This window comes from Sciurus carolinensis, chromosome 2 (assembly GCF_902686445.1).
Source record: "Sciurus carolinensis chromosome 2, mSciCar1.2, whole genome shotgun sequence".
NCBI classification, from domain to species: domain Eukaryota; kingdom Metazoa; phylum Chordata; class Mammalia; order Rodentia; family Sciuridae; genus Sciurus; species Sciurus carolinensis.
The window spans coordinates 21,371,588-21,398,810 of NC_062214.1; the positions used below are offsets into that span (position 1 = coordinate 21,371,588).

The following is a 27,223-nucleotide window of genomic DNA, read 5'->3' on the forward strand; positions in this document are numbered from 1 at the left end:
GTAGAACAGTTTTTTTCAAGTCTGAACTTTGATTTTTTTCATGTTTCAGGTTAGAAAATCTAGAGTTTAAACTTCACTTGGTTGTAAGCATTTCAGTGAATTAGTAAATGTATTCTTTCTACAGCCTGTTATTAGTGACAAATTAATTTCATGTTTATACTTGGGTCCCACTTCCAAGATATCTTATTACATTTATGAAAATATTCTAAAATCTGAAATCCAAGACACTTCTGGTTCTAACTATTTCAGATAAGGAATATTCAACCAATAGTATAAGATTCAGCTCTAGTCGCAGGTATAGTCTGTATAAATGTGTTTTTTCCATGTTGCTTCCAGTGCTAGAGCTCTTGTGGCCACCTTGCATAAGAAATGATTTTAGCTGTTATACTAAGAGGGTAGAAATTGAAGCAGCAGAACATCCACACTCCCAGCACCCTAGCAGTTTTGGCAACAAGCTAACTCCCATGTGGTGAATGTCAGCAGCTCAAGATACTCGCTTTAGCCAAACTCTTGGGGTATAGTTAGTGTCTCTTTATCAGATAGGGAAATAAAACTCATGAAAAACAACAGCATCATGTATATAAGATTATTATGCGCAGCACCATGAAACCAGTGCCTATCCACAAAATGATTTCCTCTTTGTAGGTATTGTGTGGGATTCAGAATTAGTTGTTTTCAAATCATCAAGATGTCTCCTATTCACCCTTTAGGGCAGCTTGAATCAGATGGTTTGTTCAGATACCTCACGTTAGTGGAATGTGATTAAAAGAAAATGAAAAAGAACAATGATACAGTATTGACTGAGTTGAGAAAAATTGGAGAAGTGAAGAGTATGTGATTCACAATATTTTTATTTCATAGATAAATCCTGTTTCAACACATTCTTTAACTTTGAAGATATGCAAGAGATCACCCAGCACTTTGCTGTCTGTCATGTGGATGCCCCAGGCCAGCAGGAAGGTGCACCCTCTTTCCCAACAGGGTAAGGCCATAGGCAAGACCTTTTGGAAGACATGCACTCAGAAAAGCAAATGACTGAGTTTTAGTGGGAGCAGAGTGTATGCTTTCCTCCCTTTGATTTTATGACAGCCTAAGTTTATACTCCTCAACACACTATCTTTGTGTTTTTTCTCCTTGATCTAGGAGGACTATTTACCATCTCTTAGGCAGAAATGCATGTTTTCTCATGTTCAGGAATAACTCTCCCTGGCAGGAACCTGCTTTCCTGTAATCATAAGGCCTAAGTGTCTGAAACACCCACTTCTCACTGTTTATCTGTCTCCTTCCTCATCTGTTTTACATTTGTCATTTTTGTGTCCCTCCCTGAAACTCCCAGCTACCTAGGTATAACATCAGATCCCTCTGAGCTTCCCTGGGAGCACTTGCCCAGTCTCCAGTGGAAATTGGATATCCATGTAGCCATTTACTCCACCTTGACAGGTGGAGGTGCCATCTGACTCGCCTTGGCACTCTGCTTCATCCTAAGCCTGCTTTGCATGGTGGGGTCACAGGCTCCCCATTATTCCCTGACGGCATGCCCAAGGGGAGGACCTTGGGAAAGGGAGTGAGAGCACATACTGTGAAGTGCTTATTCTTCTCCTTTGTGTCTTCAGAGCTGCCTTTGGCCAATGACTGACATGAAGTAGACATTGCAGACAACTGATAGCTAGCGCTTGTTTAGAGCCCAGTGTTCCAGACATTGCTTTGCATAATTTACATTTATCAACTCTCTCTTTTTTTTTTTTTTTTTTTGGGCGGTGCTGGGGATTGAACCCAGGGCCTTGTGCTTGTGAGGCAAGCACTTTACCAACTGAGCTATCTCCCCAGCCCTATCAACTCTCTTGATCCTCCCAAACCTCTGGGACAGTTTCACTCTTGTTCCCATTTTACAAGAAAGGAAACTGGGACCCAGAAAAATTAGTAACTTGGCTAAGGTTCCATAACAAAAGAGTAGCATGGCTAGGACTTGAACCCAACCCATCTGGCTCCAGAATCTGTACTGACTGTTTCCAAGTACAAATGCAAACCTGCCACTGATCCTGTTGATACCCAACGATTTGGATCCAGTACTTCTTTTCTGTTTTATGCACAAATGGTTTCAGAACATGTCATCCCTTTTAAGTGTAGAGGCAGGCTGACTTCCCTGTTGGTTGTAGAGCAGATCCTGTCACATTGGAAATCATCTTAAGATTCCTTTTATCTCTGTATCTTGCTCCTTAATTTTTTTGGATTCCTCTGGATCTGTTCCTGGACTTGCCAGGCCATTTTAAGATCAGACAGTTCATATCATGAAAAGCAGTTAATGTTGTTCTATGCCAAAGTGAAACAAACACTCATACTGAGGAGCCCAAGATTTATAACTGTGCCTAGACCCAGAAAAGTTTTTTTACCTTTGCATTTAATGGCCTGAATATAAGCAGCACACAACTACTACCTATATTCAGTAGCTGAGACTGGCTGCAAACTTGTGATCCTCCTACCTAAGCCTCCCAAGGGAGGAATTACACTGGGATTACAGGTGTGTGCCACCACGCCCAGCTAACATATGGATCCTTTTACTTTCTTCTTAGCATGGCAGACATAGAGAATTATACAATATGCTGCAGTCATTTCCAGGCACGTAATCTCCTTTGCAAAGTGTTTCTCTAAGATTACTACACCATGTTTGCTTTTCTAGTGACTGGGAACTGTGGGTGCTTTCTCATTCAGGAGGTATCCTTCTGGATTTCAGGTACCAGTATCCCACAATGGATGAGCTTGCTGAAATGCTGCTACCTGTTCTTACCCACTTAAGGTAGGTTCATCCTACAGTCTTTATTTATTTGTTTGTTCTTTCATTTTGTGGTGCCAACAATGGAACCCAGGGTCTCATGCATGTTAAACAAGTGCTCTACCATTGAGCTATACACCTAGCCCATCACATTCTTTTTGTATATTTTTACTTTCTACTGTGTTTCTATTTCAGCTATTACAAAACAGAATACCCCCTATCTTCATGGAGTTCAGTTGAGGGGGGTAGTTAACACGTAAACAAATAATTCTAATAAAATACCATAAAAAAGATGGAATGAAGCCGAGCATAGTGGCGTACACCTGTAATCCCAGTGGCTCAGGAGGCTGAGACAGAACAATCTCAAGTTCAAAGCCAGCCTCAGCAAAAGCAAGGCACTAAGCAACTCAGTGAGACCCTGTCTCCAAATAAAATACAAAATAGGTCTGGGATGTGCTCAGTGGTCAAGTACCTCTGAGTTCAATCCACAGTACTCCATACCCAAAAAAAAAAAAAAAAAAAAAAAGTGGAATGACTAGATCTGTATAGCTCAGTGGTAGAGCACATGCTTAACTTTCCCCAGGACCCTGCCTGGGTTTCATCCCTAACACCTAAACAACAACAAAAGGAAGTCCACAGCAGTATTGTGATAAAGAAAAGGGTAGGATCCTCATAAATAAGGCCAGTTAGGGAATGCCTGTCTAGGAAAGATCACATAAGCTGAGACCCAGAAGGTAAAAAGGAGCTATCTAGATGGCATGCCAGGGTAAGAGGATTCCAGAAAAGAAGAATTATAAGAATAAATGAAAGAAAGACACACAGTGAAATTCAGGAAATAAACAAAGGCCAGATTACATAAGTTTAACAGATCAGGTAAGGATTTGCAATTTTTTAAAAAAAATTTTATATCTATATATTTTTTAGTTGTTGATGGACCTTTATTTTATTAATTTATTTATAAGCAGTGCTGAGAATTGAACCCAGTGCCTCACACGTGCTAGGTAAGCACTCTACCACTGAGCCACAACCCCAGCCCAGGATTTGCAATTTTATTCTTAAGTATAAAGCAAAGACACTGAAGAATTTTAATCAGAGGAGTTATATTCAGTTTACTCTTTTAAAATAATCACTCTATATATGTGAATTGTACATCCGTAAAGAATTTTTTAAATGATTACTATTGCTGAAATAGTTTGGACTGTAATAATAGTCCAGCCACGAGATAATTATAGCTTGGTACTAAATGCTGTTGGAGGATAGACTGAAATGGACAGTAATAAATGGAATTATTCTTGGGGTACACTTCACAGGATTTGCTAATGGGTTAGATACTGAGGTGGTAAGACAGTGAGGATGATGCACAGGTTTCAGTTATATTTCAGTTACATTTCATATTTCACCATTAAAAGCTACCTTGAAATATGAACACCAATAAATGCTGGCAAGGTTGTGGGGAAAAAGTACACTTGTACATTGTTGGTGGGACTGCAGACTACTCTAGAAAGCAGTATGGAGATTCCTCAAAAAACTAGGGATTGAACCACCCATCCCACTTCATGCATGGTATTCCCCCTAAAGATCTAAAATCAGCATGCTACAGCAATACAACCACCTCAGTGTCTATAGCATTATAATTCACAATAGCCAGATGCCCATCAGTAGATGAATAGATTAAGAAATTGTGGTATATGTTTGCAATGGAGTTCTACTCAGCTATAAAAAAGAATAAAATTATTGGCATTTTTGATAAATGGATGGAAATGGAGAATATCATGCTAAGTGAAATAACCCAAACTCAGAAACTCAGAGTTCAAATGTTTTCTCTCATCTGCAGAAACTAGAGTGAAATAAGAGAAAGGTAGAAGGGGGCTGGGGTTGTGGCTTAGTGGTAGAGCGCTTGCCTAGCATGTGGAGGCACTGGGTTCAAGTCTCAGCATCAAATATAAATAAAAATAAAAGGTCAATTGACAACTAAAAAAAAAAAACATTTAAAAAATAAAAAGGAAAGGGGGAAGGAAGGAGAGGATGACATAAAGAACCAATCAAATATAAATTAATAGATGAGCAAAAGGAAGTCTAGTAGAGTAGAGGAAGGAGAACAGGAGAAGGGAGGGAGGACAACAGGGAAAAGAGGGAGGGAAAGCGGGGGATCATGAACTGAAATCAGTTTCCATGCTTGTATGAGTTTGTTGGGATGAATCCAACTACTATGTATAATTATAAAACTCTAATAAAAAAAAAAAAAAAAACTACCTTGAGCCTGGCGCCATGATGTTCACTTGTGATCCCAGCAATTTGGGAGGCCAAGGCAAGAAGATCACAAGTTAAAAAGGAAACTGAAGCTCAAGAAGTTGAAAAATCTTGCCCAAATTCTCACAGATAGTCAGTGTCAGAGCCCAAATATGAATCCAGATTACATTCTTTCCATTACACAATACTACCTGCAAATGGAGTTGACTGTCAGTTTGTCAGTTGTCGGTCTGTTCCATTCACAGTCTGAAAAGCATCATTGGGATTGGAGTTGGAGCTGGAGCCTACATCCTCAGCAGGTTTGCAGTAAGTACATGGAGGATTGGTCTCAATGCCCTCAAGACACTGCCTAGATCACAGCTATTACTGATGTGTTAAATGACCAGGCAGTGTTCTGGGTCTTATGTTAGTTTTTCTGTTGATATCATCTCCAGGTACAGGTTTGAATAAAGCCTTGCTTTGTACTTTCAGTACATTAAAAAATCTAAATGAGAGCAGTACATCATCTGCAAAAAGGCTTAGATGAAGCTTATGATTAAGATTTTATAGCCATTAAAATTAAGAAAAGCACATAATGACGTGATTTTCACGTGCTATAATGTAACAGAAAAGTTAGAATACAAGTTCACTTAAAGTTTGTCATAGGTATATTGGAAAGAACTGGAAGGAAATTACCAAAATATTAACAAGCGTTGTTGTGTGGCAAATGTGAGAATTTATTTCCTGCTTTTTATAATTTCTCTGTTCATCAGACTCTACAGTGAGCATACTCAGAAGGAAAAAGTAAGCTGGAGAGTTTTGGGTTTATATGGAAGTGTTCCTACTTAAGGAACTTTTTTGAAATAGCTCCTGGTGATAGGAGAGTCTTTGGGGATGGCATGACCTATTCTGGGCATTTCATAAAGAACTTCAGAAGCCCATGTTGGAAACAACTTGTCACACTTAGATGAGTATGAAACAACAACCCGTCTAAGCCTTAGCAGCCCCTATACTGAGTGGTTCCAAGGGCACTTGCCCAGCAAAGAAGACCTATCATGAGTTGAATAACTGCATTGTGCTGTCCTCTACTATAAAAATAAGAAACCTATTTTCCTTATAAATTGTTGCAAAGATCATTCAAAAGCATTTTAAGAAACTGGTTTCCAGATGCTAAGTCAGATTTCAAGAGCTGTTTTCCACATATTCTCCTAAGTACCTCTCTGTAGTGATACTTTCAAATGCAGGGCATTACAGCATGGTTTAAATCAGCTATGACTGGATTTATAGCTTAGTGGCAGAGCACTTGCCTAGCGTGCACAAGACCCTCAATTCAATCCCCAACACTACAGAAAAAGAAAAGAAAAAATAAATTAGCTATGTCCAAGATGTTTTAGAAGTGGAAGTTTCACGTTCTTTTCTTTGTGTCATCCTTCAGCTCAATCATCCTGAGTTAGTGGAAGGCCTTGTGCTCATTAACGTTGACCCGTGTGCTAAAGGCTGGATTGACTGGGCAGCTTCCAAAGTAAGTGCCACCTGCTCATCTCTTGGAACCTTCTAAAAACAGCTTTAATTTTTTTTTTTTTTTCCATTGAGCTAGACACATAATTAAGGGCAAAAAATATTAAGTATGTAGCTTGATGAAGGTTTACATATGTAATCTCCACCAATCAATGTACGTAGACTATTATCAGCTTCCCAAAGTGCTTTTTTTTTTTTTTTTTTGTACCAGGGGTGCTTGACCACAGAGCCACATACCCAGCCCTTTTTATTTTTTTATTTTGAGATGGAATTTCACTGAGTTGCTGAGGGCCTAGCTAAATTGCTAAGACTGACTTCGAACTCATGATCCTTCTGTCTCAGCTTCCCAAGCTCTCTTGTGCCTTTTCCTAATTGACACTTCTCCTTCTCAGAAATAACCTTATTCTGTCTCATGTCACCATAGCTTGATCTTACCTGTTCTTAAACTTCATATAATTAGGATCATACATTATGTGTTTTGTGTCTTACCTTCTTCATTGTTGTGTCTGTGAGACTTATCCATGTTTTATCTAGAGATAGTTCTTTTTAATTGCTGATTAATAGTCTACTCAGCTGGGCATGATTGTGCACACCTGTAGTTCCAGCAAATCTGTAATCCCAGCAATTTGAGGACTGAGACAGAAGGATCAAAAGTTTAAAGCCAGCTTTAGGAACTTAGTGAGACCCTCAGCAACTTAGCAAGACTGTGTCTCAAAATGAAAAATAAAAAGGACTGGGGATGTAGCTCAGTGGTAAAGCACCCCTGAGTTCAATCCCTAGTATAATAATAATAATATGTTATTCAGCTATTTAAGGAAATTTCTCATGTTAAGTGAAAAATGGACCTAAAACCACATAACATTATCCCAATTTTATTAAATGTATGTATGCATAAGAGGGAAAATATGTTACTAGTGATTACATCTTTAGCTGTTAATATTACAAATTTTTTTTCATAGTGTCTTTTTTCCTAATTTTCTGTGATAAGCATGTATGACTTTTATAATTATTTAAAAATATTCTACCTCCCAGCAGACCATCCCTTCCTACATTTTAGTTTTGGAGAAGCAGTGCATTTCCTAACCTCGGATGAAATATATTAATGATGCTATCACCAGATGCTGTGGACATTCTCACAGCCTGATTTATGTAAAATTTGTTCTAGTTCCTATTAAGTATATAAGTATATTAACACTTAACCTGAACATTCTCAATAATGTGTAACAACCTGATAAAATTCATATAAAACTCTAGCTTTTATGAGTAGTTACAAGTTAGTAAGATTGGTTACTAATTCTGATTATCTTTAATTTTTAACCTGTGGATTGCTGATTACCCATATGAAGATTTCAGAACTTATTTCTAAATCTTTCTGGCACTATGTGATCCTGTTTCACCTAACTAATCAGTCTCCTTCACCTACTCTTCATCTGCATCCCCATCCCCAAATCAGTTTACTGCTGATTTAAGACTATAATAGAAATTTCACCAAAAAAAAAACAAAAAAAAAAAAAACAAGAAAGAAGACTTAAGGACAATCAGCAACATAATTTGAGTTGGAAATTTCTCTGAAAATAGACCAGCAGTCTATAGATATACACAGATTGTTGCATTTATTAGACTATGAGGTGCCTCGTTTTGAAATGGGAAGCATTAGGAGAAAATGTTCAAAATGCAAGAACATTTTGTAAATTTAGCCATTTCCTCCCACTCCCTGAAATAAAGATAGCTAAACTGGAGGAAAGAAAAAAATTCACTTTTGTCTCTTGGTTTGGGAGTAGTTGTAAGTTGATCCTTGTTCTCTGTCAATCCAGTGTAAATGCAGAACTTCAGGCAGGAATGAAGTAGCAAATAGCCATGAGTTCCAGGTCTCAAGTTTTCAGAGAAGGACTAGCTAGTGTCTCTTTAAGCCTTGCATTTCTTTTTTCTTTTGAGTTGAGGTCTGGCTATGTTACCTAGGCTGTTCTCCAACTCTTTGGCTCAGTGATGTCCTGCCTCAGCATCCCAATAGCTGGAACAATAAGTGTGCTCCACCCTACCCAGCTCCAGCCCCGTTTCAAAGCAAGCTCTATTATTACCCTTGAAGGGAGACTTAGGTTGTCTTTTGTTGTTGTTGGGTGGGGGGGTCTTTTTTCTTATTCTTTTTTTGACTCATTTTTTTTCTCATGTTTCTTTGAAACCACCATCTCATTAAAATGTATGCACTGAATTGTCATTGAGGGAGAATAACACATGAACATAAGTACAGTAAAATACACTAACCTTAATTGGACAACTTGGTAAATTTTTACATGTGCTTATTCCCTTAACAAAGTTTTTGTATCTTTTTAGCTCTCAGGCTTGACAACCAATGTTGTGGACATTATTTTGGCTCATCACTTTGGGCAGGTAAGTGCCTATGCAATCAAGAGAACTGGGTTCATTAGCTTGCATGTGAAGCCTTACTATGCGTCAGGAAAGAAAGGATACCTTAAAAGTTATCCTCGCAGATAACATAGGGCAATCTGAGGTACATGTAGCCCTACAAAGGCCAGTCTTATGGGGAGTCATTAATTCAGTACCACATGGCTCTTGGCATTTGGAGAAATGAGAGAAAACAGTGTCTCCCCCAACCTGTCCCCTGTAAGTAGCATACCATCTGTTAATGTTTGACAACATCTCGTGCCTTACCAAACATCTTTAGAGCCAGCAGGAGGTCTGGGAAAGGCTTTATAGAAATAGAAATTTCAGAAAAGAAATCGTGAACTATTTTTGTTGCAAGAACCTTAGAGATTATTTTGTTTAGTCCCCATGAAATAGTGAAGAATCTGAAATCTACAGAGGAAGTGCTTGATTACCATGTGCATGATTGTTGGGTCGGGGAGAGAGCTCAGCTGGCTTCTGGGAGACCCCAGACCTATTTTCAAAGGGAAAAGTGAGTTAGTTGACCCATGTGGAAGTGATGGACTAAATGAGCAAGGACAAAATAGAGCTGTGAAGTGCCCGGTGTGGGCAGAGAACAATAAAACCAGGGGCAATGTACCCTAAATTGCAGTCTGCGTAGCTAATTCTAAATACATGTGAAGGAAAATGGTAGAGAAAATTATTTATCGAGTAGTGATTATTTTTCTAGGCACTTTTTTTTTTTTTTTTTTTTTTTTTTTTGGGGGGGGGTGCTGGGGATCGAACCCAGGGCCTTGTGCTTGCAAGGCAAGCACTCTACCGACTGAGCTATCTCCCCAGCCCCTTTTCTAGGCACTTTGATAAATACTCTCTTTTTTTCTTTTTTTTATTTCAATACCAGGTTCAAACCCAGCATCTCCCACATGCTAAGCAAGCCAAGCTACATCCCCATCACTTTTTTGGTACTAGGGATTGAACCTAGAGTTTGCCAAATCCCCAGTCCTTTTTATTTTTTATTTTGAGACAGGGTTTCATGAAGTTGCTGAGGTTGGTCTTGAACTTGTGATCCTCTTGCCTCAGCCTTCTGAGTCTCTGGAATTACAGGTGTGCACCACCAAACCTGGCTCCCAGCCATTTTTATTTATTTCAAAACAGGGTCTCACTGAGTTGCCCGGGTGAGCCAGGCTCATCCTCTTGAGCAGCTGGAATTACTAGCATGCATCACTATAGCCAACTTTTTTTTTAAAATGAGAAATGGCAGAATGTAAATGCACAAAAATCAGGAAACTGGCATTCAGAATGGTTAGGTGACCTAGTTTCCCATCTAGCACTTGAGTCCATAAAAGGTTCTTTGGTGCCCTCTTCTGACAGAGGGCACACTATGCTGAGGCAAATGAAAAAGATTTTGGCCATTCATCCTAACAAAGTAGTTCCCAGGCTCCACCCCAGTTCTCATGGACAGTGAGTGCTGACTTTTGATATTGAAAATGCAAACCAGGGCTGGGGTTATAGCTCAGTTGGCAGAGTGCCTGCCTCACATGCATAAGACCCTGGGTTCAATCCCCAGCACCACCAAAAAAAAAAAGAAAAAAAAAGAAAGAAAGAAAGAAAGAAATATAATACAAACAAATGGGTTTGTTTTAAAGCTCAGAAAGTTACTTGTGTCTTCTTTTACTTGTTCTAGGAAGAGTTGCAGGCCAACCTGGACTTGATTCAAACATACAGACTACATATTGCCCAAGATATCAACCAAGAAAACCTACAGCTCTTCCTGGGTTCCTATAATGGGTACAGTTGTTTTCCCATTCCTTCACTTAATGGTAGAACAGGTCTAAAGGGATAATTGACTTTTAAGAGAGAGAGGGAAGGGGAAATAAATGACTTCTCCCTTAATTTGATGATGCAGTTGACTTCCTGCTGTTTTAGTAGAAAAGAAAGTGCTTTAAGACATGTGAAAACAGCTTTCAGGAACATTGGGTGAACTGGAAGGCATTTGGGGCATGTTCAAATACCAGTTGTAGTTTCCAGATGTTTTAAGATATACAGAGCCTAAGTTAGTACACAGAAGCACACAAGTATTGTGAAGTAGCACAGGGAAATACATGTAAGGAAGAGGAGAGAAGACACCTCTGATTTGGGCCTTGATTTTGTTGGTCTTGGCTGTTGTCTCATTGTCAGGTAGGAGTAACACAAAAATGCTACTCAATTCTCTCTCGTTTGTGTATTTCAAAATCCACTGTTCCATCTCCCTGAGTCACAGGTAGGGTGAGGGGAGAGCACTGGTTCTTATCTTGGGAACAGCTTCTCCAAGGTGAGTGTTATCTCCTAGCTTTCTGGAAACCTGGAAAAAGACTGAGGAAATGGATCAGCCATAACTTTCCCCAGAGTTACACAACCAGTAAGGAGCAAAGCCAAGTCTTAAACCTGGTCTCTAGAACTTCCCTATTTTTAGTTGAAATCAGGAAGATAAAGGCCTGTGCTAAACTGTTACAAGGAAAATGCTCCCCCCAACACACACAAATAAAAGTGTAAGTCATTCCCTTCTCTTAAGGAATTTATTCCTGTAAACTAGTTGGAAAATTAAACCCTTAGGACTTGGTCAGTGTTTAGCATCCCACCAAGTTCCTTATGTGCCACTCAGGGTACCACTGCTACACAGGTTTTCACGGTCCTTGATAATGCTTTGGTTTTCATGATCACAAAATAACCTTAGTTGTTATCATTTTACCTCAAAAATGCACTGATCCTGTTTTGTTTTTCTAGACGCAGAGACCTAGAGATTGAAAGACCCATACTGGGCCAAAATGATAACAGATTGAAAACATTAAAGTAAGTCCCTCAGTTTCCCCACTGAATTGCCTGTTATGGTTAATTCAATGTTCAGTGCAGTGTATGCACTCATTTTCTCTCTTCTTCTATACCTAGGTGCTCTACTTTATTGGTGGTAGGAGACAATTCACCTGCTGTTGAGGCTGTGGTAAGTATGTCCTGGTCTGGTGAGGAAGATGATATTCAAATGTAGTGAAATGTATATTGCACACCAGAACAGTTGGTAAAGATTAGCTTATGTTATTTTCTGATTACACATATTAGGTTTGCTCTGTTAGACATTTTGGAAAAGTAATTCCTCCTCAGTCACTAGGTTTCATCAGATGGGATCATTGTTGCCTTTGATTGCTTTGTGTGGTGCAATTCACTTTGTGGCAAGTAATACAATGAAACACCATTTATTTATTGTCAGATTTCTGGCAGCCTCAGCTTTGAATCTGCAATAGATTACCACCATAAATCCAACAGGCTGGAAGGCTGCCACGAGCCCGTGTGCTTTTTTCTACTCCTTGTCAAGTGCATAGTACACTGATAAAAGTGATATATGCTTATTATTGAACATATTTTTTTTAATTTAACAATAGAATAGGGAAAATCACAATCCCATTACACAAGTGGTTATCTTTCTTTTTAACATAGACCTGGGGCTGGGGAGATAGCTCAGTCGGTAGAGTGCTTGCCTTGTAAGCACAAGGCCCTGGGTTCGATCCCCAGCACCAAAAAAAAAAAAAAAAAAATAGACCTTAACTATATTCAATATACGAAATTTGGAACCTCACTGCTTAAATTAATTTTTCTTTTTCTTTCTTTTTTTTTTTTTGATGTACTATAGATTGAACCCAGAGCCTTGTGCATGTAGGAAAGTGTTCTACCACTAAGCTGCCCCACAGCCCTTTTTATTTTATTTTGAGACAGGGTTTTGGTAAGTTGTCTAGACCACCTCAAACTTTGATGCCTCCTGGCTCATCCTCCTGGGTAGCTGGAAGTAGAGGAGTGCACCACTATGCCTGGCTACTTAACACTGTGTTGATAACATTTTTCCATATTTTAAAGTCAGTATGTCTGTATAGCACTCCATCTTGTTAAAGTACCATTATTTATTTAACTTTATTCTCCTATTGATTATTTCTGATTTTGCTGTTGAACATCCTTATAAAATCTTTGACTCTTTGGTTATTTCCTTGGATAGATTTTCAGAAATGGAATTAACGTGCCAAGAATCATAAACCTTTGTAAGTTTTTAAATATATTTTTCCAGATTCCTTTCCAAAAAAGACTTGCCCCAGTGTGTTGCCACCAGCCTGTTTTACTATACTGTCCAGAACTGATTTTTTTTAATAAGTAGTTAATTTGCTAGGTTAAAAATGGTATCTTACTGTTTAATTTGCATTTGTTTATTTACAAATGAAGTTGACAGTTTTTTATGACAATTATGTCTTTCCCACAACTTATTTAACTTAACTAAGTACCTGTGTGAAATTACTCAATTTTTTTTTTTTTTTTTTTTTTCGGCAGTCTTCACTTGTGTTCTATGTAGAGCAGAATGTTAAGGAGTAAGCCTTTTTGGAAATGGTCTGATAACTAATTAGAAGTAAAGGAGCCAGGCATGGTGGCACATGCTTGTAATCCCAGCAGCTCAGGAGACTCAGACAGGAATATCGTAAGTTCAAAGCCAGCTCAGCAACTTAGCGAGGCTCTAAGCAACTCAGCAAACCCCTGTCTCAAAATAAAAAATAAAAATGGGCTGAGGATGTGGTTAAGTACCCCTATGTTCAATCCCCAGTACCCCCCCGCTGCCAAATAACAAGTATAGACTTGGAGAGAGGATTTTGGGGTAGGGGAATGTTTGTAGGGTTAGATAGATATGAACATAGAATATATATCCATCTCTCTAAATTTCTCTGTGAAACATTCTGTGTCCGTATAAAATATATGGCATGTTTTGTGCACAGAGGCAAATAACCCTCAACTCCCAACCTTTCCCCTAAAAAAGTTCCCCAGACATATGATAATGATTCTGATTCACCAAGGAGGAGTTTTGTAAAGGTCAGGCTTTTCTGTCTGTAAAGGTGATGATGATATATGCAATGAAAATATCTACCCAAAACATTTTTTAATATGTACTTAAAACAAGAAAATAGGATTTTTAAAGAAAATACCCAGAATCAGTATTGAGGTAAGTATTTCCATGAATCTTGGACCTGAAGTTATTTGCGTTTTGAAAATTGTATGGAACCAGATGCAGTGGTGCATACCTGTAATTCCTAATACCCAGAAGGCCAAAGTAGGAGGATTGAGAGTTCAAAGTCAGCCTGGGTAACATAGCAAGACCTGTCTCGAAAACAAAAACAAAAAAAGAAGTATGGACTTAAGAGCAACATTTTCAATTATTTTTCAAGATGATAAAGTAACCTCATAGATAAGATCTCTTCCTCTTTCTGATTTCTACATCCCAGCATTTATAGAGAAGAACTTCAGGAGTTACAGCTGTAGCACAGCTTAGATACTCTTCTGTTCACTCAAATTTGTCTTCCCTACCAGAGTATCTTATCCTACTCTGGTGGCTAAGATCACAGGGATTTCCATACGTAGAAGAACAAGAAGAAACTGCAAATCCTAGCAGGATTGCCAGTTCCTTTATTCATTATCATTTTTGAGCACCTCCTATTTGCTCAGTACTATGGAGAAAATAAGATGGAGTCTCTGTGTGATGGAGTTGGAAGGGTAAATATATCAGCAACCAATAATTGGAGGCTGAGGTGTAGCCCAGTAGTACCACACTTGCTTGAGGCCTTGGGTTCAGTCCCCAGCACGCACACAAAAAGATTATCAATGGCCTACCAGATAGTGAAACCTCTTATTATATTATTGAAATTATAAACTAGTGAGCCAAGGAAAGCCTGGTTTGTTATATTAAATCCAGACTTGTTAATTCTTCCAGAAAATATTTATAGAGCATATTCTACATTCTCAGCACTGTGCCTGACAGTTAGGGATCCAGTTTCTAAATTTTATCTTCTAAGTTAATGCATATTCATAGTAAACTTGTGCATTTGTTTATTAGTGCCTGCATTGTCATTTGCATAGAGCAAATCAAAACTCTGACTCGGCGATCATGGCATTTAGATCATCCCCTGATTTTTAGAAGAGTTTTGTGTATCTTCCCATCAGCATTACCCAGATCAAAAGTTCAGCTGAATTACTGGTTCTTGCCTAGGTAATTTTAATCACTCCCTAACTGGCTCCCTGCCTTTGCAGTCTGTTGTATAGTCAGCTACTCTTCTGAAACAACTCACATCCTGTCACCTCAGAAACCTGGGGCTTCTTGCTTCTTCAGAACTCCAGACTGCTCCCAGCCTCACCTCTGTGCATCCTCACTTCATACTCACTTCTGTGATCCCACATGTGCTCTGTACATTCATGCTTTCCCAAACTATAAAAGCCTTCAGACACCAACTTCTGCTCTTTATTTATCTGTAGAAATTCTTATTGTCTTTCACTATTCACTCAGTCGTAAAATTTTTTAAAGAGATTTCATTTTGCTTTGTATTATACTTTACCCCACCGAATTCTAAACTCTTAGCACAGATTTTATATGTGTGTTCTTTGCAAAAGAATGTAAAAGAGGAGATTCAGTTGATCAAATTAGCCTTAAAACACTTCTGAGGGCTGGCATGTAGCTCAGAGGTAGGGCTCTTGCCTAGCAAGTGTTAGGCCCTGGGTTTGGATCCCCAGAACCCCCACATTCTGCTCCCCCTAGAAAAACATTGCTGAACCTGTGGGGCTGGAGATGTGTAGCTCAATGGTGGAGCATGTGATTAGCATGCACAAAGGCATGGGTTCAATCCTAAGTATCACCCTGCCCCCCAAAAAGAATCTCTGAACCCAGAGATCATCTCCCCAAAGCATTTTTTTTTTTGAGGTACCTGCCTTCGTGTAAATATACCAGGCTTTAATACTACATTATAATGACTGCTATGAGAGAAAAATCACAGAGGAGTGGAGCTTTAGACTGGAGAGCCATAGTCAGGTTATAAGGAATGGCACACCCACCATATGAGGGCCCCACAGAGGAATGAAAAGCAGGGCTGGGAGGTGCACAGGGCTCAGTCATCAGGGCCAATTTTTCTGGCATCAAAGAGATCCCAGGAAGAGAGGGCCAGTTCACAAAGAAGATGCCTGCTATGTAGCCAATAAGAAGACTCCCTTAGATTCAGTATATAATTGTTAAAAGTTTCTACTTGTATCGGATTCAGAAAATGAAATTAGCCAGTTTTAGATCTGCTTAGGTATAAAATGTATCATATGGGCCAGGGATGTTATCTCAGTGGTAGAGTGCTTGCCTAGCACACACAAGGCCCTGGGTTCAAATAACCAGCACTGCAAAATCTAAAAAATGAAATTTATCATATATATCTTTCAGTCACCAAACTGAGCAGTTGGTCTTGCAAGATTCTCATGCCAGGCTATTTCTTTATTTTTCTAGCAATTCATAAAATTGTTTTTTTTTTTCTCTCTCTCTTTTTCTTTTTTTTTTAAGGTTGAATGCAATTCTCGTCTCAACCCTATAAATACAACTTTGCTAAAGGTAATATATGTCTTCTTCTTTTACTGCCAACCACTTGTGAGTAAATTATACATGCTTCAAATTTTACTATGTTTGCTAGAACAGTTGCCCAGAAAGAGGTTAAAGCTTTTTTCTCTTTGAGTTTCTCTTTCCTCTTTTTTTTTTCCCCCTCAATATATATTCTAATTGTGGGACTGGGGGTATAGTGTAATTCAGTGGTAAATTATGTGCTTAGCATATATGAGGCCTGAGTTCAATCATCAGCACCTCCCCCCCAAAAATATATATGTACACACTTGGATATATACGCATACACACACACATTCTCACATTGTAGAAAATTGAAAAATAACTGGGTATAATGGTGTATACCTATAATTCCAGTGACTCAAGAGTCTGAGGCAGGAGTACAAATTCAGTGCCAGCTCAGATGACTTCATTAGACCTTATCTCAAAAAGAACTGGAGATGTAGCTCAGTGGTAAAGCCCCCCACCCTGGGTTTAATCCACAGTACCAAAAATTTTTTTAAAAAATTATTCATAATTCTACTGCCACGTGTAACTGCCTCTGGTAAAATATTAGTATCTTTTTGCTATACATTTTTTTATCTTTAAGATCAGAGTATATTTAACCAGGCACAGTGGCGCATGCCTGTAATCCCAGCTTCTTGGGTTGGGAAGCTAAGGCTGGAGGATCACAAACCTTAGCAACTTAGTGAGAACCTGTCTCAAAATAAACAAGAAAAAGAAAAGGAGCTGGGGTTATAACTTGGTGGCAGAGTACCCCTGGTTCCATTCCCATACTGGTGGTAGGGGAGGAGCCAAGCACAATGGCACACATGGTGGCTGAAGCAGGAGGATCACAAGTTCAAGGCCAGCCTGGGCAACTTAGTAAAGCACTATGTCAAAATAAAAAAGGACTGGTGGTGTGGTTAAGTGATAGAGGGCCTCTAGTATAATCTCTAGTACCTCAAAAAATTAAAAAAAAAAAAAAAATCAGAGGATGTTTATAGTCCTGTATCTGTTTTCTTCACGTTTATGCCATAAATATTTTCCCATGCCATTAAAAATTTCATAAGCCTTATTGTGAGAATTAAAATAATAGATGAAAATTCTGCACATGCTAAATTCTGCTCTATTGGTAAGGAAGTTTCCAATTACAGTATAGTAGTGAGGATGGGTGTATTTTCTTTCTCTCTCCTTTTTTTTTTTTTTTTTTTTTTTTTTTTTTTTGTGGTGCTGGGAATCGAACCCATGGCCTTATGCTTGCAAGGCAAGCACTTTACCGATTGAGCTATCTCCCCAGCCCTCTCTCTTAAAGCAAGTAGAAAGTGACTCTTTTACTAAATTTCTAAGGGCAATATCAAGTTTCTCCACCTTTCAGATGTATCCCAGTCAAGAGTTCCAACCTAGCATTGTCTCAACCTAGTTTTTCCTAGAGCCTCTATTAATAGATTCAGGTAGCTGACCTCCTACCTCCTGCCTGGACTACTGGAGAGTTAAATGCAGATCTTCTTTGCTTACTGCTGTTTTCAGTCTGAAATATCTTTGCCTTCTTCCTTTTGCCTTTGAAGTGTGCTTGAAAGGGAAGCGTTATCACCAGAGGCAGTCCTTGCTTTCTAAAAATAGACCCTGAGGTAAATGCTCTGAGGTGACCAAACCAAACTGTTCTGGGTTGATTGATGGGTTTGTCTAAAATATGAATGAAAAGTTTGTGGCTTCAAATTAGAATCAATATTTGAAAGCACCAAACTCAACTCTGCTTAGCCATAGACAAGGTTATTTCTGGACAAATATGCCCATCTACTACATCAGTGGGCAGAGTGGATAGTTCCTATGGTTGACTGAACCGACTTTCAAGCAGTATGATATGGGTATTAGTCTTAGAAATAGTTAACACCCAGTATCCTCTCCTTGCATTTAGTAACTTTTATGTTCTGTTCAGATTTCAGCTCCTAAACTTCATGAAAATGTCATTTGTGCCAGTTTGGTCTATTTTATATTTGTCAAATTGAATGTTTGTTTCTTATCTTATGCCTGGAATTTTGAGGAGACTTGTTCCTTTTTAAGAAAGTTTTAATGCAAATGAGTTAAACCAAGAAGTTCACATCCCTTTAAAAAACAAAAAGCTCTGTCAACCTGAGCACAGAACAACTGGAAGGGAAAGGCTGGGCTCCTGCGTGGCCCTCATGCCCTAGGAACAGTACTCTGCATCTCCAAGAGCTTATTAGAAATGCTTGTTCTTGAACCTTACCCAGACTTATTCAGTCAGAATCTCTGGGACAGGAACCCCAGAATCTGAGGGTTTTGTTTTAAGTGGTGCTGGGAGTTGAACCCAGGACCTTGCGCATACTAGCAAGTACTTTACCACTAAGCTACACCCTAACCCCAAGAATCAGAATTTTAACAAGTAGTTCCGATGTATACTAACAACCTATAAGAATAACTAGTGTTAAGGCTTATGAAGTAAAAAGCAGCTTGAGAGAACAGTGACACCAAGTTAGTGGGATTCAGTCTCTGTTTTTGATTAGGGAACTCCCCTTTGTCATGGAATGAAGACAGTGTAGAGTTGAAAGGGGACTTCAAAATCACAAATCACTGTGAAGGTCAGGATCACACTGTCTGAAGACTCTTCAGTAACATTCTTCAGGTGGAGGGAGAACCAGGTTTGAAAGTAGTCGCCTACTTCTATCAGTCCATTGGAAAACCCATGCCATTGACCTGAAAGCCAGATCCAGCTTCTAGGGATGAATACAAACTGAGTAATCCTTTCCAGTTTCTGTCTAGCATCTCCATCTTTATATAGAGTACACTGAGGAGATGTAAGCCTGTATATGGTTAAGGAACCCAAAATTCAATATTATCCTGTTTGAAAGAACTGGGATGCTTGGAGCATTTCCCTTAAATATAAGTCCCAGCTGACTTTCATATTTTTCCTCTTCCAGATGGCAGACTGTGGGGGACTACCCCAAGTAGTTCAGGTAAAAAGTTTGTTTTTTAGGAAAAAGTCTCCCATTCAGTTCTACCTCTCTGCCTGTGAAAAAAATTAATGCTTTTTTGTTTTGTCCCCCAGCCCGGGAAGCTCACCGAGGCCTTCAAGTACTTTTTGCAGGGAATGGGCTACAGTGAGTACTACACAACTTTCTGTCTAGCAAAGATTTATGTGTGATGGGGTCAGTTTGACATCTGGTAGGCCATAATTCTCAGGGTATATATCCTCTGTGCTAGCCAGCCTTAAAAGTAGAAAATGAAACCTTTGTGGAACATTCATTTGTGTGTGTGTGTGTGTGTGTGTGTGTGTGTATAACACACTTATTAAGCACTTACCTTTTGTCAGGCAGTATGTATTCTTAACCTAAGAGGTAAAGTTCTGTTATTAGTCCCATTTTTTAGAAGAGGAAACTGAGGATCAAAGAAGCTAAGCACATTCCCCAATGCAACTACAGAGCCATGATTCAGACCTTGGCAGTCTTACTGCAGAGCCCACAGTTTTAACTACTGAAGCTTAGGCTGTCCTAACTGTTAATCAGAAGTTACAACTTGCATTTGAACTCAGCTAGTTAATAACTCCTGACCTAGAGAAACAGAAGTGGGACTCCAGAAGAAAAGGGTAGTATCCTCAGTGAAATCTATTCTTCCACAAGAGTTGAACTTGGAGGATATATTAGAGCAAGTGAAGGATGTGTCCATATCATATACTGCTGTCCTGGTCTCATATATTGTGAGACCCTTGAGTCTTTTTTTTTTTTTTTTTTTTTTTTTTTGCGGTGCTGGGGATTGAACCCAGGGCCTTGTGCTTGCAAGGCAAGCACTTTATCAACTGAGCTATCTCCCCAGCCCAAGACCCTTGAGTCTTGTTGCAAAAAATTCACTTGCTCCTTTCTTGCAGTCATAAGAAGGAAAACCCTTTCACCCAGGTACAGAGCTCTTTACCCAGTTGGGTGATTTTTCCCCATCTTTGGTATCAGTGTGGATAATGGCCATTCGTGACCTGCCTGGGCAGCTGCTCTGGGCAGCTAGACCTGGATATAGCCCTGTACCTGTCAGGCAGACCATGTGTGTCTTGTCTAGAGTGACTCTGTCGTCTGTCTTGAGTTGCTACCAACCGAGCCCATACCCATGGCCCTCTAGCTCACTGGGAGGAGCAGAAATCCCCTCCTAACCTATTCTTATCCCTTCCTAAGAAACAGCTGATCTTGCAGCTCATTTCTGATCCAAAGCAGGGTGACTGTGTAAATTGGAGGGGAAAATAGTTGCCTTTGTCTGGTTGAGAAAAATGGCATCCAAGATTATACTAAAGCAACACTCAACCTCTGGGACCATAACACTTCCTCTCTGGGACCATAAAATAAACTTTGATCCCTTGCTTAGAATATTGTCTGTCTACTAGGCAGCCAGGGTTGCTACTTGGCACTCTAGACCACTAACCTGCCTCTTCCTGTGTCCATCCTGCTTCCAGTCCCGTATGTGCAACTCAGTCACCTCAGCACTGAGTCAGGTACCTTCCTCTGTGCTGGCCCTACCTGTCCCCTGCCATGCTCTCCTGGCTGCATTGGCTGCCTGCAGCATGTCCGCGATTTTTCTGTGCAGTGAGAGCCTGATAGAACGTGGCTCATTGTGCTCCAAGAGGTTTAGCCTAACCGTCCAACCCTGGTGTCCTAGGGAGAAGAAAGGATCCAGTTATAATGCCTAGGAATTCTCTCATCTTCCTAAATTGAGGGTCATAGCAGCAACTGACACTTAATAGGCAAGGCCCCTCTTGTACCACCACCTACTGATCTTTGAGGTAACCCCCAGACATGGGAATTGAAGGCACCCTTGACTCTAGGTAGAAATGTCCAGAGAACTCCTCAGGTAATGGCATCTTTTGACTCCAGCATTGAAATGAAAGCCGGGTGGTGGCCAGTGCCTTAGGATGATAAGCAGGGAATTTAGGCCAGGTAAGGTCCTGTCCAGGCCAAGCTAGAAGAATGTTCAGGTCACAGCAGTGGCAGAACAGGAGTCTGAATTAAACCTCCCCAGAGCTCTTCCCTCCAAGGCAATCTTTGCCTCATCCCTGGGTAGAGATTGCTTCCATCCTACCTACCCTGGCCTCCACCCATGCCTTCTGCATACCCTAGACAGCCAGGGCAGCCTGTGGACACGGATGGTAGTCTCGTTGTATCGGGCTTGCACTGTGTTTGTGAAACACCTTCATATTTGTGTGGTTTGTCTTTCTTTTGTTTTGGTTTAGTCTTGCATGTACTGCAGGTTTTGGTTACCTGAATGGGTTCCCAAAGCCTCCCTCCTTATCACTGAATGGTGTGGGCACAGCTAAGAGTCTCTACTCTGATCTTAGGACTTCCCTTTATTCTACTGTGACAGAAGAGCTAGTCCAACCAAACCCAGAGGATTAGAGTGGCCTTGCATTCAGTCATTAATCTAGAGCAAATACTACAAAATGGGGGTGGCTGTCTTTTGTCCTGATTGTCATTGTAAGTGGGTTGGGAAAGCTAAACATAAAGGCTTTGGCGAAATATGTAGATTAACTGAGTTTAACCAGGGCTCCATCTTCTAGTTCTCTTGGTTCTTTGTTACAGTACCATCTGCCAGCATGACCAGGCTCGCCCGATCCCGAACACACTCAACCTCGAGTAGCATTGGCTCTGGAGAAAGTCCCTTCAGCCGGTCTGTCACCAGCAATCAGTCAGATGGAACTCAAGAATCCTGTGAGTCCCCTGATGCCCTGGACAGACACCAGACCATGGAGGTGTCCTGCTAAGCAGATGCTCCTCCCCGGACCATGCAAGTCTACCCTTCTTCAGACGACACTCCATAATATAACATTTCATCCTGTAAACTGGCCTCCTCTATCTTTAACTCATGCATGGCCACTGAACCTCTCCTAGTAGCCTGGATTTATCATTCTCCGCCCACCTACCCTTTTTTTGTATCTTCCAAGAACCACATCCATGCCATTACTGTAACATTCCAGCATCTTTAGCTGATCCAATCTCTACATCTTCTCTTGCCAGCTTTTCCTATGTTCCCCTAACGATGTATCTGATAAGATTCTTTGATTCCCAACTCCATGTGTGTGCAAGCACGCGTGTCTGTGTTTGTGTGTGCATAGTTCTGTGATTTTAGACATGCTTCCTTGTGGCGCTTCTGCAAAAACAGAAAAAGGGACTTTTTTTTTTTTCTTGTTTTTTTTTTTTTTTTTTTTTTTTTTTTGCATTCCCAATGGTTTTTTTTAAGGGAAATGTTCAGAACAGATATCTAAGTGGGGTAAGCCACTAGATTCTCTTTTGGTTCCAAATTGGTCAACAAGATTTGCAGAGTGATTTCTGAAGAGAGCAGCTCTGAGGAACGTGGAAAAGCATAATTACTGTTTGGACCAGTGATTGATTGTGACCAATAGCAGAAGTGCTGCCTGTCACATAAGAGGTAGGCAGAGTGGACAGCCACCTCCCTTTGTCCAAATGGATTCACAATGCATCCTGTAAAAAAAGGGAGGGATCTATCCTGCTGGAACCCCATGAACAATGAGGTTCTGACAAAACAGGGAGTTTAGTCCCAAGGAGTAGCTTAATTACTGAACTCTCAGTACAGAAAGATGGAAAACAAAATACCAGGCCTCCGCTCTGCAGAGCAAAACCGCTGTTGCTGAGCATCTGTTACCACTTATCAGACATCACATCTACAAGAAGTGCCTCCCATGAAGAGTGGTTCTCCATTCCTCAGTCCCAAAAAAGGGAGAGGTATGGCTTAAACATGTCAATGGTGAGGACGTGAAAGGGGGAAGAGCAACAGTCATTAACACAGTTTCATGTTGAGTAATTGTAGCCTTGATTTCAGCAAACTCCTGGAAACCAAACAAAATGGATGTAGAACCCACTTCTGAGAAAGAGTCTTAATCCTACGAACTCCCTTTTTGTAGAAGGGAGGCACCCAGTCTGTAAGGGAAGCCACATCCAGGTAAAATTGTAGCCTCCAGTCTGCTGTCAGCAAGGGTGTCACCAATAGGAGAAGGGTGAGGTAATTGTGGAGATCCATGCCATAAGCAGGAGCCCAGCTCTCAGAAGCATGAGATGCAAGCTCAGGGTTACACAGTTCCGAATCTTGAAGAAGAGACTTTTCAGACACATTGTTTGCTTTCTGCTAAGATAAGGAATGCATCACTCTGCCAGAGTACAACTTTTTACAAATTATTAATAAAGCTGTATATGTGTCATTGTTACCTGATTGCTGGTGTTATTTTTCTCAAGCCACTCACTGGGGCTCAGGGAGTGGCTGAATAACTGTGCGCTGGTTCTCTGCTCTATGTTTTCACATTCATGATCATTTATCCCACCCAGTGACACTGTCCATTTATAGGGAGGATATGAAGCTTTGGGATAATTTGTCCAAGGTCATACAACTAGTAAGCCCAGCCTGGACTGAATCCATGTCCATTTCAATGCTATTGTTGATGGAGGAGAAGCTGAGGTCTGGGAAAGGCATTGCACATCTTGGCTCCACACCAATGTGGAATTGCTGCATCCCACCTATCAGGTAATAATCTGCAACTACTTTTCTGGGGTCCCCATGAGAGACCAGGATGATGTTCTCCATAAGTGGCTGAATTTGCACCCATCAAGAATAATTTCAGGGGCTAGGGATGTAGCTCAGTTGGTAGAGTGTTTGCCTTGCAAGCACAAGGCCCTGGGTTCAATCCCTAGCACCAAAAAAAGAAAAAGAAAAATTTCAAGGGACTAGGGTTGTGGCTCAGACAGTAAAGCACTTGCCTAGCATGTGAGGCACTGAGTTAGATTCTCAGCACAACATATTACAAATAAAATAAAGGTCCATTGACAATAAAAATATATTTAAAAAAAATAATTTCAAGACAGTTGCAATGGTACATGCTGGCATGTAGTCTAGCTACTCAGGTGACTGAGCCAGGAGGATCACAAGTTCAAGACTAGTCTGGGCAACTTAGCAAGACCTTGTCTCTGAATGAATGAATTGACTGAATGGTGGGGAAAGGGGGCCTGGGGATGTAGTTCCGCAGTAAGGTGCATTCTTGGCATGTTTGAAACCCAGCACCAAAAAAGGCGGGGGAAAGCCCACATACTTCATCAAACTCTCATGGCAGCCCTGCAAAATGGGTGCATCTGTTTTACAGACAAGGAACAATTCAGGAAAGTTGAGAGATTTGACCAAAGTCACCTAACTTGAAAAACTAGTTTCTAGTTCTTCCAGAATCAATGCATTTTTATGTTTTATTCTACCTTTCTTTGAGCACCTTTCATAGACAAGGCCCTTAGCACCTTCCAATAAGTTGTCTTCTGTTGACCCAGTGAAATACATACTATTTCCAGTTTATGAATACAAAAACAGACCCAGAGTTAGTTTACAAATGGTCACAAAACGAATAATTGACTTTATGGGAAAGTTTCCTGTACTACATTCAACACTTCTGTGAGCAAATGTGTGAAGTTTTCCCCAAACCAATTAATTCTCTTAACAGTCTAGACACCAGCTAGGTACCTTACAATTCAGGTGTGACACTATCTAGAGTTAGTGCAGACTCTATAGTCCCTCAAGCTGAACCCCCACTTCACATGCCAGTTGGAAATAGTAGATCCCGTGTTACTCATCTGTACAACTGGGATACAAATCAGATTCCCACAGCTACCTCTGTAGGTTTGGCCATTTGGTTTGATGGCTCACAGAACTCAGGAAAAGATGTTTACCAGTTTATTAAAAAGGATATAGATGAACAGCCAGATAAAGAAATACATGGGTAAGCCAAGTGTGATGACACATGCCTATAATCCTAGCAACTCAGGAAGCTGAAGCCGAAGAATCCCAAGTTCAAAACTAGCATCAGCAATTTTTTGAGACCCTGTCTGAAAAAATTCAGAGGGCTGAGGATGTGGTTCCATGGTTAAACACCTCTGGGTTCAATCCCCAGTACCAAAACAAAGGATGCCCCTCTGCTCTAGCTCTTTCAGCTCTGTTACCAAGTCCCTGCAGAGGTATGTATCAAACCAGCCTTCCCTAGGAGCAAGGGAGAGACCCAGGGATCAGCAGAAGTGAGCTCTAACTGGCAAGTTGCCAGAAAAGTCTGCAGAGTGTGAACTGTATTAAGAGCAGTTCAGTATAATACAAAATTTTGTGTTAAAGAGCAGCTGTCTCCAGGAGTACCAGGCACCTTGAGGGGGAGGCAGCAGGTAGCTGTATTAATTTTTTAATGAGCTGTGGGCAGTGTAATTCTGTAGATTCTTTGTCCTGCACCAGAGATTCTCAAGCTAAGGCATACATCAGAATCACCTAGAGTGCTTTTGAAAACATTGGGGGTTGGGGGTGGGGTTGTGGCTCAGTGCTTGCCTAGCCCATGTGAGGCATTGGGTTTGATCCTCAGCATCACATAAGAATAAAGGCATTGTGTCCATCTACAACTATATATATATATATATATATATATATATATATATATATATATATATATATATATATATATATGGAGAGAGAGAGAGAGAGAGAGAGAGAGAGAAAGCAAACATACCTGGGTCCTGACCCTAGCATTTCTGATTTAATAGACCTGAGATGGAAACAGGATTTACATGTCTAACAGATTCCCAGGTCATGCTGAGGCTTCTGTTCTGGTACCATATTTTAAGAAACACCGTCCAGATTTTTCCTCCCAATACTGGGGATTGAACCTAGGACCTTAAATATGCTAAATACATTGGTGATAGAACTACCACTGAGATATACCCTCAGCCCCCAGAACTTGATACTCAAAGTGTTCCCTGACCAGCTCCATGGGTATCATCTCAGAAGCTTGCTAGCTGAACACAGTGCCACACACCTATGATCCCAGCTACTCAGGGGGCTGGGGTAGGAAGATTGCAAGTTTGAGGTCAACCCAGACCAATTAGCAAGACCCTGTCTCAATAAAAAGGACCAAAGAGGCTGAGGTTATGGCTCAGTGATAGAGTGCTTGCCTAGCACATGTAGAACTGGGTTCAATCCTCAGCACCACACACATAAAAGTTATTAAAAGGAAAAAAAAAAAAAAAAAGGACTAAAGAGCAAAGAGCAGAGGATGTAGCTCAGTAGTAGAGCACCCCTGGGTCCAATCCCCAGTACTGCAAAATAAAATTTTTATGAAGAGAAAAGAAGAGAGACAGAAAGATGGAGACAGAGAAGAAAGGAAGTAAAGAGGGAGAGAGAAGGAAAAAGGGAAGAAGGAAAGGAGGGAGAAAGAAATGCAAAATCTTGCTGCGTCCAGTGTCGCACACCTGTAATCCCAGTGGCTCAAGGAAGCTGAGGCTGGAGGATTGTGAGTTCAAAGCCAGCCTTAGCAAAAGTAAGGCACTAAGCAACTCAGTAAGATCCTATCTCTAAATAAAATATAAAAAAGGACTGGGGTTGTGGCTCAGTGGTCAAGTGCCCCTTAGTTCAATCCCTGGTACCCCCAAAATAAAAAGGGCTGGGGATGTAGCTCAGTGGTAGAATTGTCTCTGAGTTCTATCCTCAGTACCACAAAGGGAATGAAAAATACCAAATCTTGAGCTCCACTGCAGACCACCGGAGACAGAATCTATAGTTTAGGGCTAGGGATGTAGCTCAGTGGTGGAGTACTTGCCTAGCATGCATGAGGTCCTGGGTTCCATTCTCAGCACCACAAAAAGAAGGGTGGGAAGGCAGTGTTTCTTTTGCCAAAGGATTCTCTTGAAATATTTAAAGTTTAGATTCCTATGTTTCTCCTCTGGCAATTTGGATTCAGAAGGCATGAAAGAATCCCAGAAATTACTGAAATTAAGTCACTTTTACCGTGGTCAGGCCAGCGTGGGAAGCTCCTGCTCATCTCAGACCCAGATCAAGCCAAAAAGCCAGAGAAGCACCTCCTGCTCTAGATCATTTCGAGGCTGCTTCTGCTACCCCAGAAACAGGAA

At 40.4% G+C, this 27,223-nt stretch overlaps 1 protein-coding gene across 5 annotated transcripts in view; it reads left to right on the forward strand.

Moving 5' to 3' along the window:
• The window catches only part of Ndrg3 (NDRG family member 3), a 56,836-nt gene extending 33,317 nt beyond the window's left edge, over positions 1 to 23,519 (forward strand). For 2 of the 5 annotated variants that reach the window (XM_047540100.1, XM_047540101.1), the window contains 13 exons: positions 862 to 982; positions 2,732 to 2,794; positions 5,266 to 5,326; positions 6,435 to 6,521; positions 8,849 to 8,905; positions 10,584 to 10,687; positions 11,663 to 11,728; positions 11,825 to 11,876; positions 16,269 to 16,316; positions 19,241 to 19,276; positions 19,369 to 19,420; positions 20,755 to 20,793; positions 21,875 to 23,519. In XM_047540100.1, coding sequence (XP_047396056.1) covers positions 862 to 982; positions 2,732 to 2,794; positions 5,266 to 5,326; positions 6,435 to 6,521; positions 8,849 to 8,905; positions 10,584 to 10,687; positions 11,663 to 11,728; positions 11,825 to 11,876; positions 16,269 to 16,316; positions 19,241 to 19,276; positions 19,369 to 19,420; positions 20,755 to 20,793; positions 21,875 to 22,056 — 968 coding nt within the window. In that variant the 3' untranslated portion in view covers positions 22,057 to 23,519. The remainder of the gene's footprint in view (positions 1 to 861; positions 983 to 2,731; positions 2,795 to 5,265; positions 5,327 to 6,434; positions 6,522 to 8,848; positions 8,906 to 10,583; positions 10,688 to 11,662; positions 11,729 to 11,824; positions 11,877 to 16,268; positions 16,317 to 19,240; positions 19,277 to 19,368; positions 19,421 to 20,754; positions 20,794 to 21,874) is intronic. The other 3 variants (XM_047540102.1, XM_047540103.1, XM_047540104.1) reach the window with 3 other exon arrangements.
• The last annotated feature ends 3,704 nt before the right edge of the window (positions 23,520 to 27,223 follow it).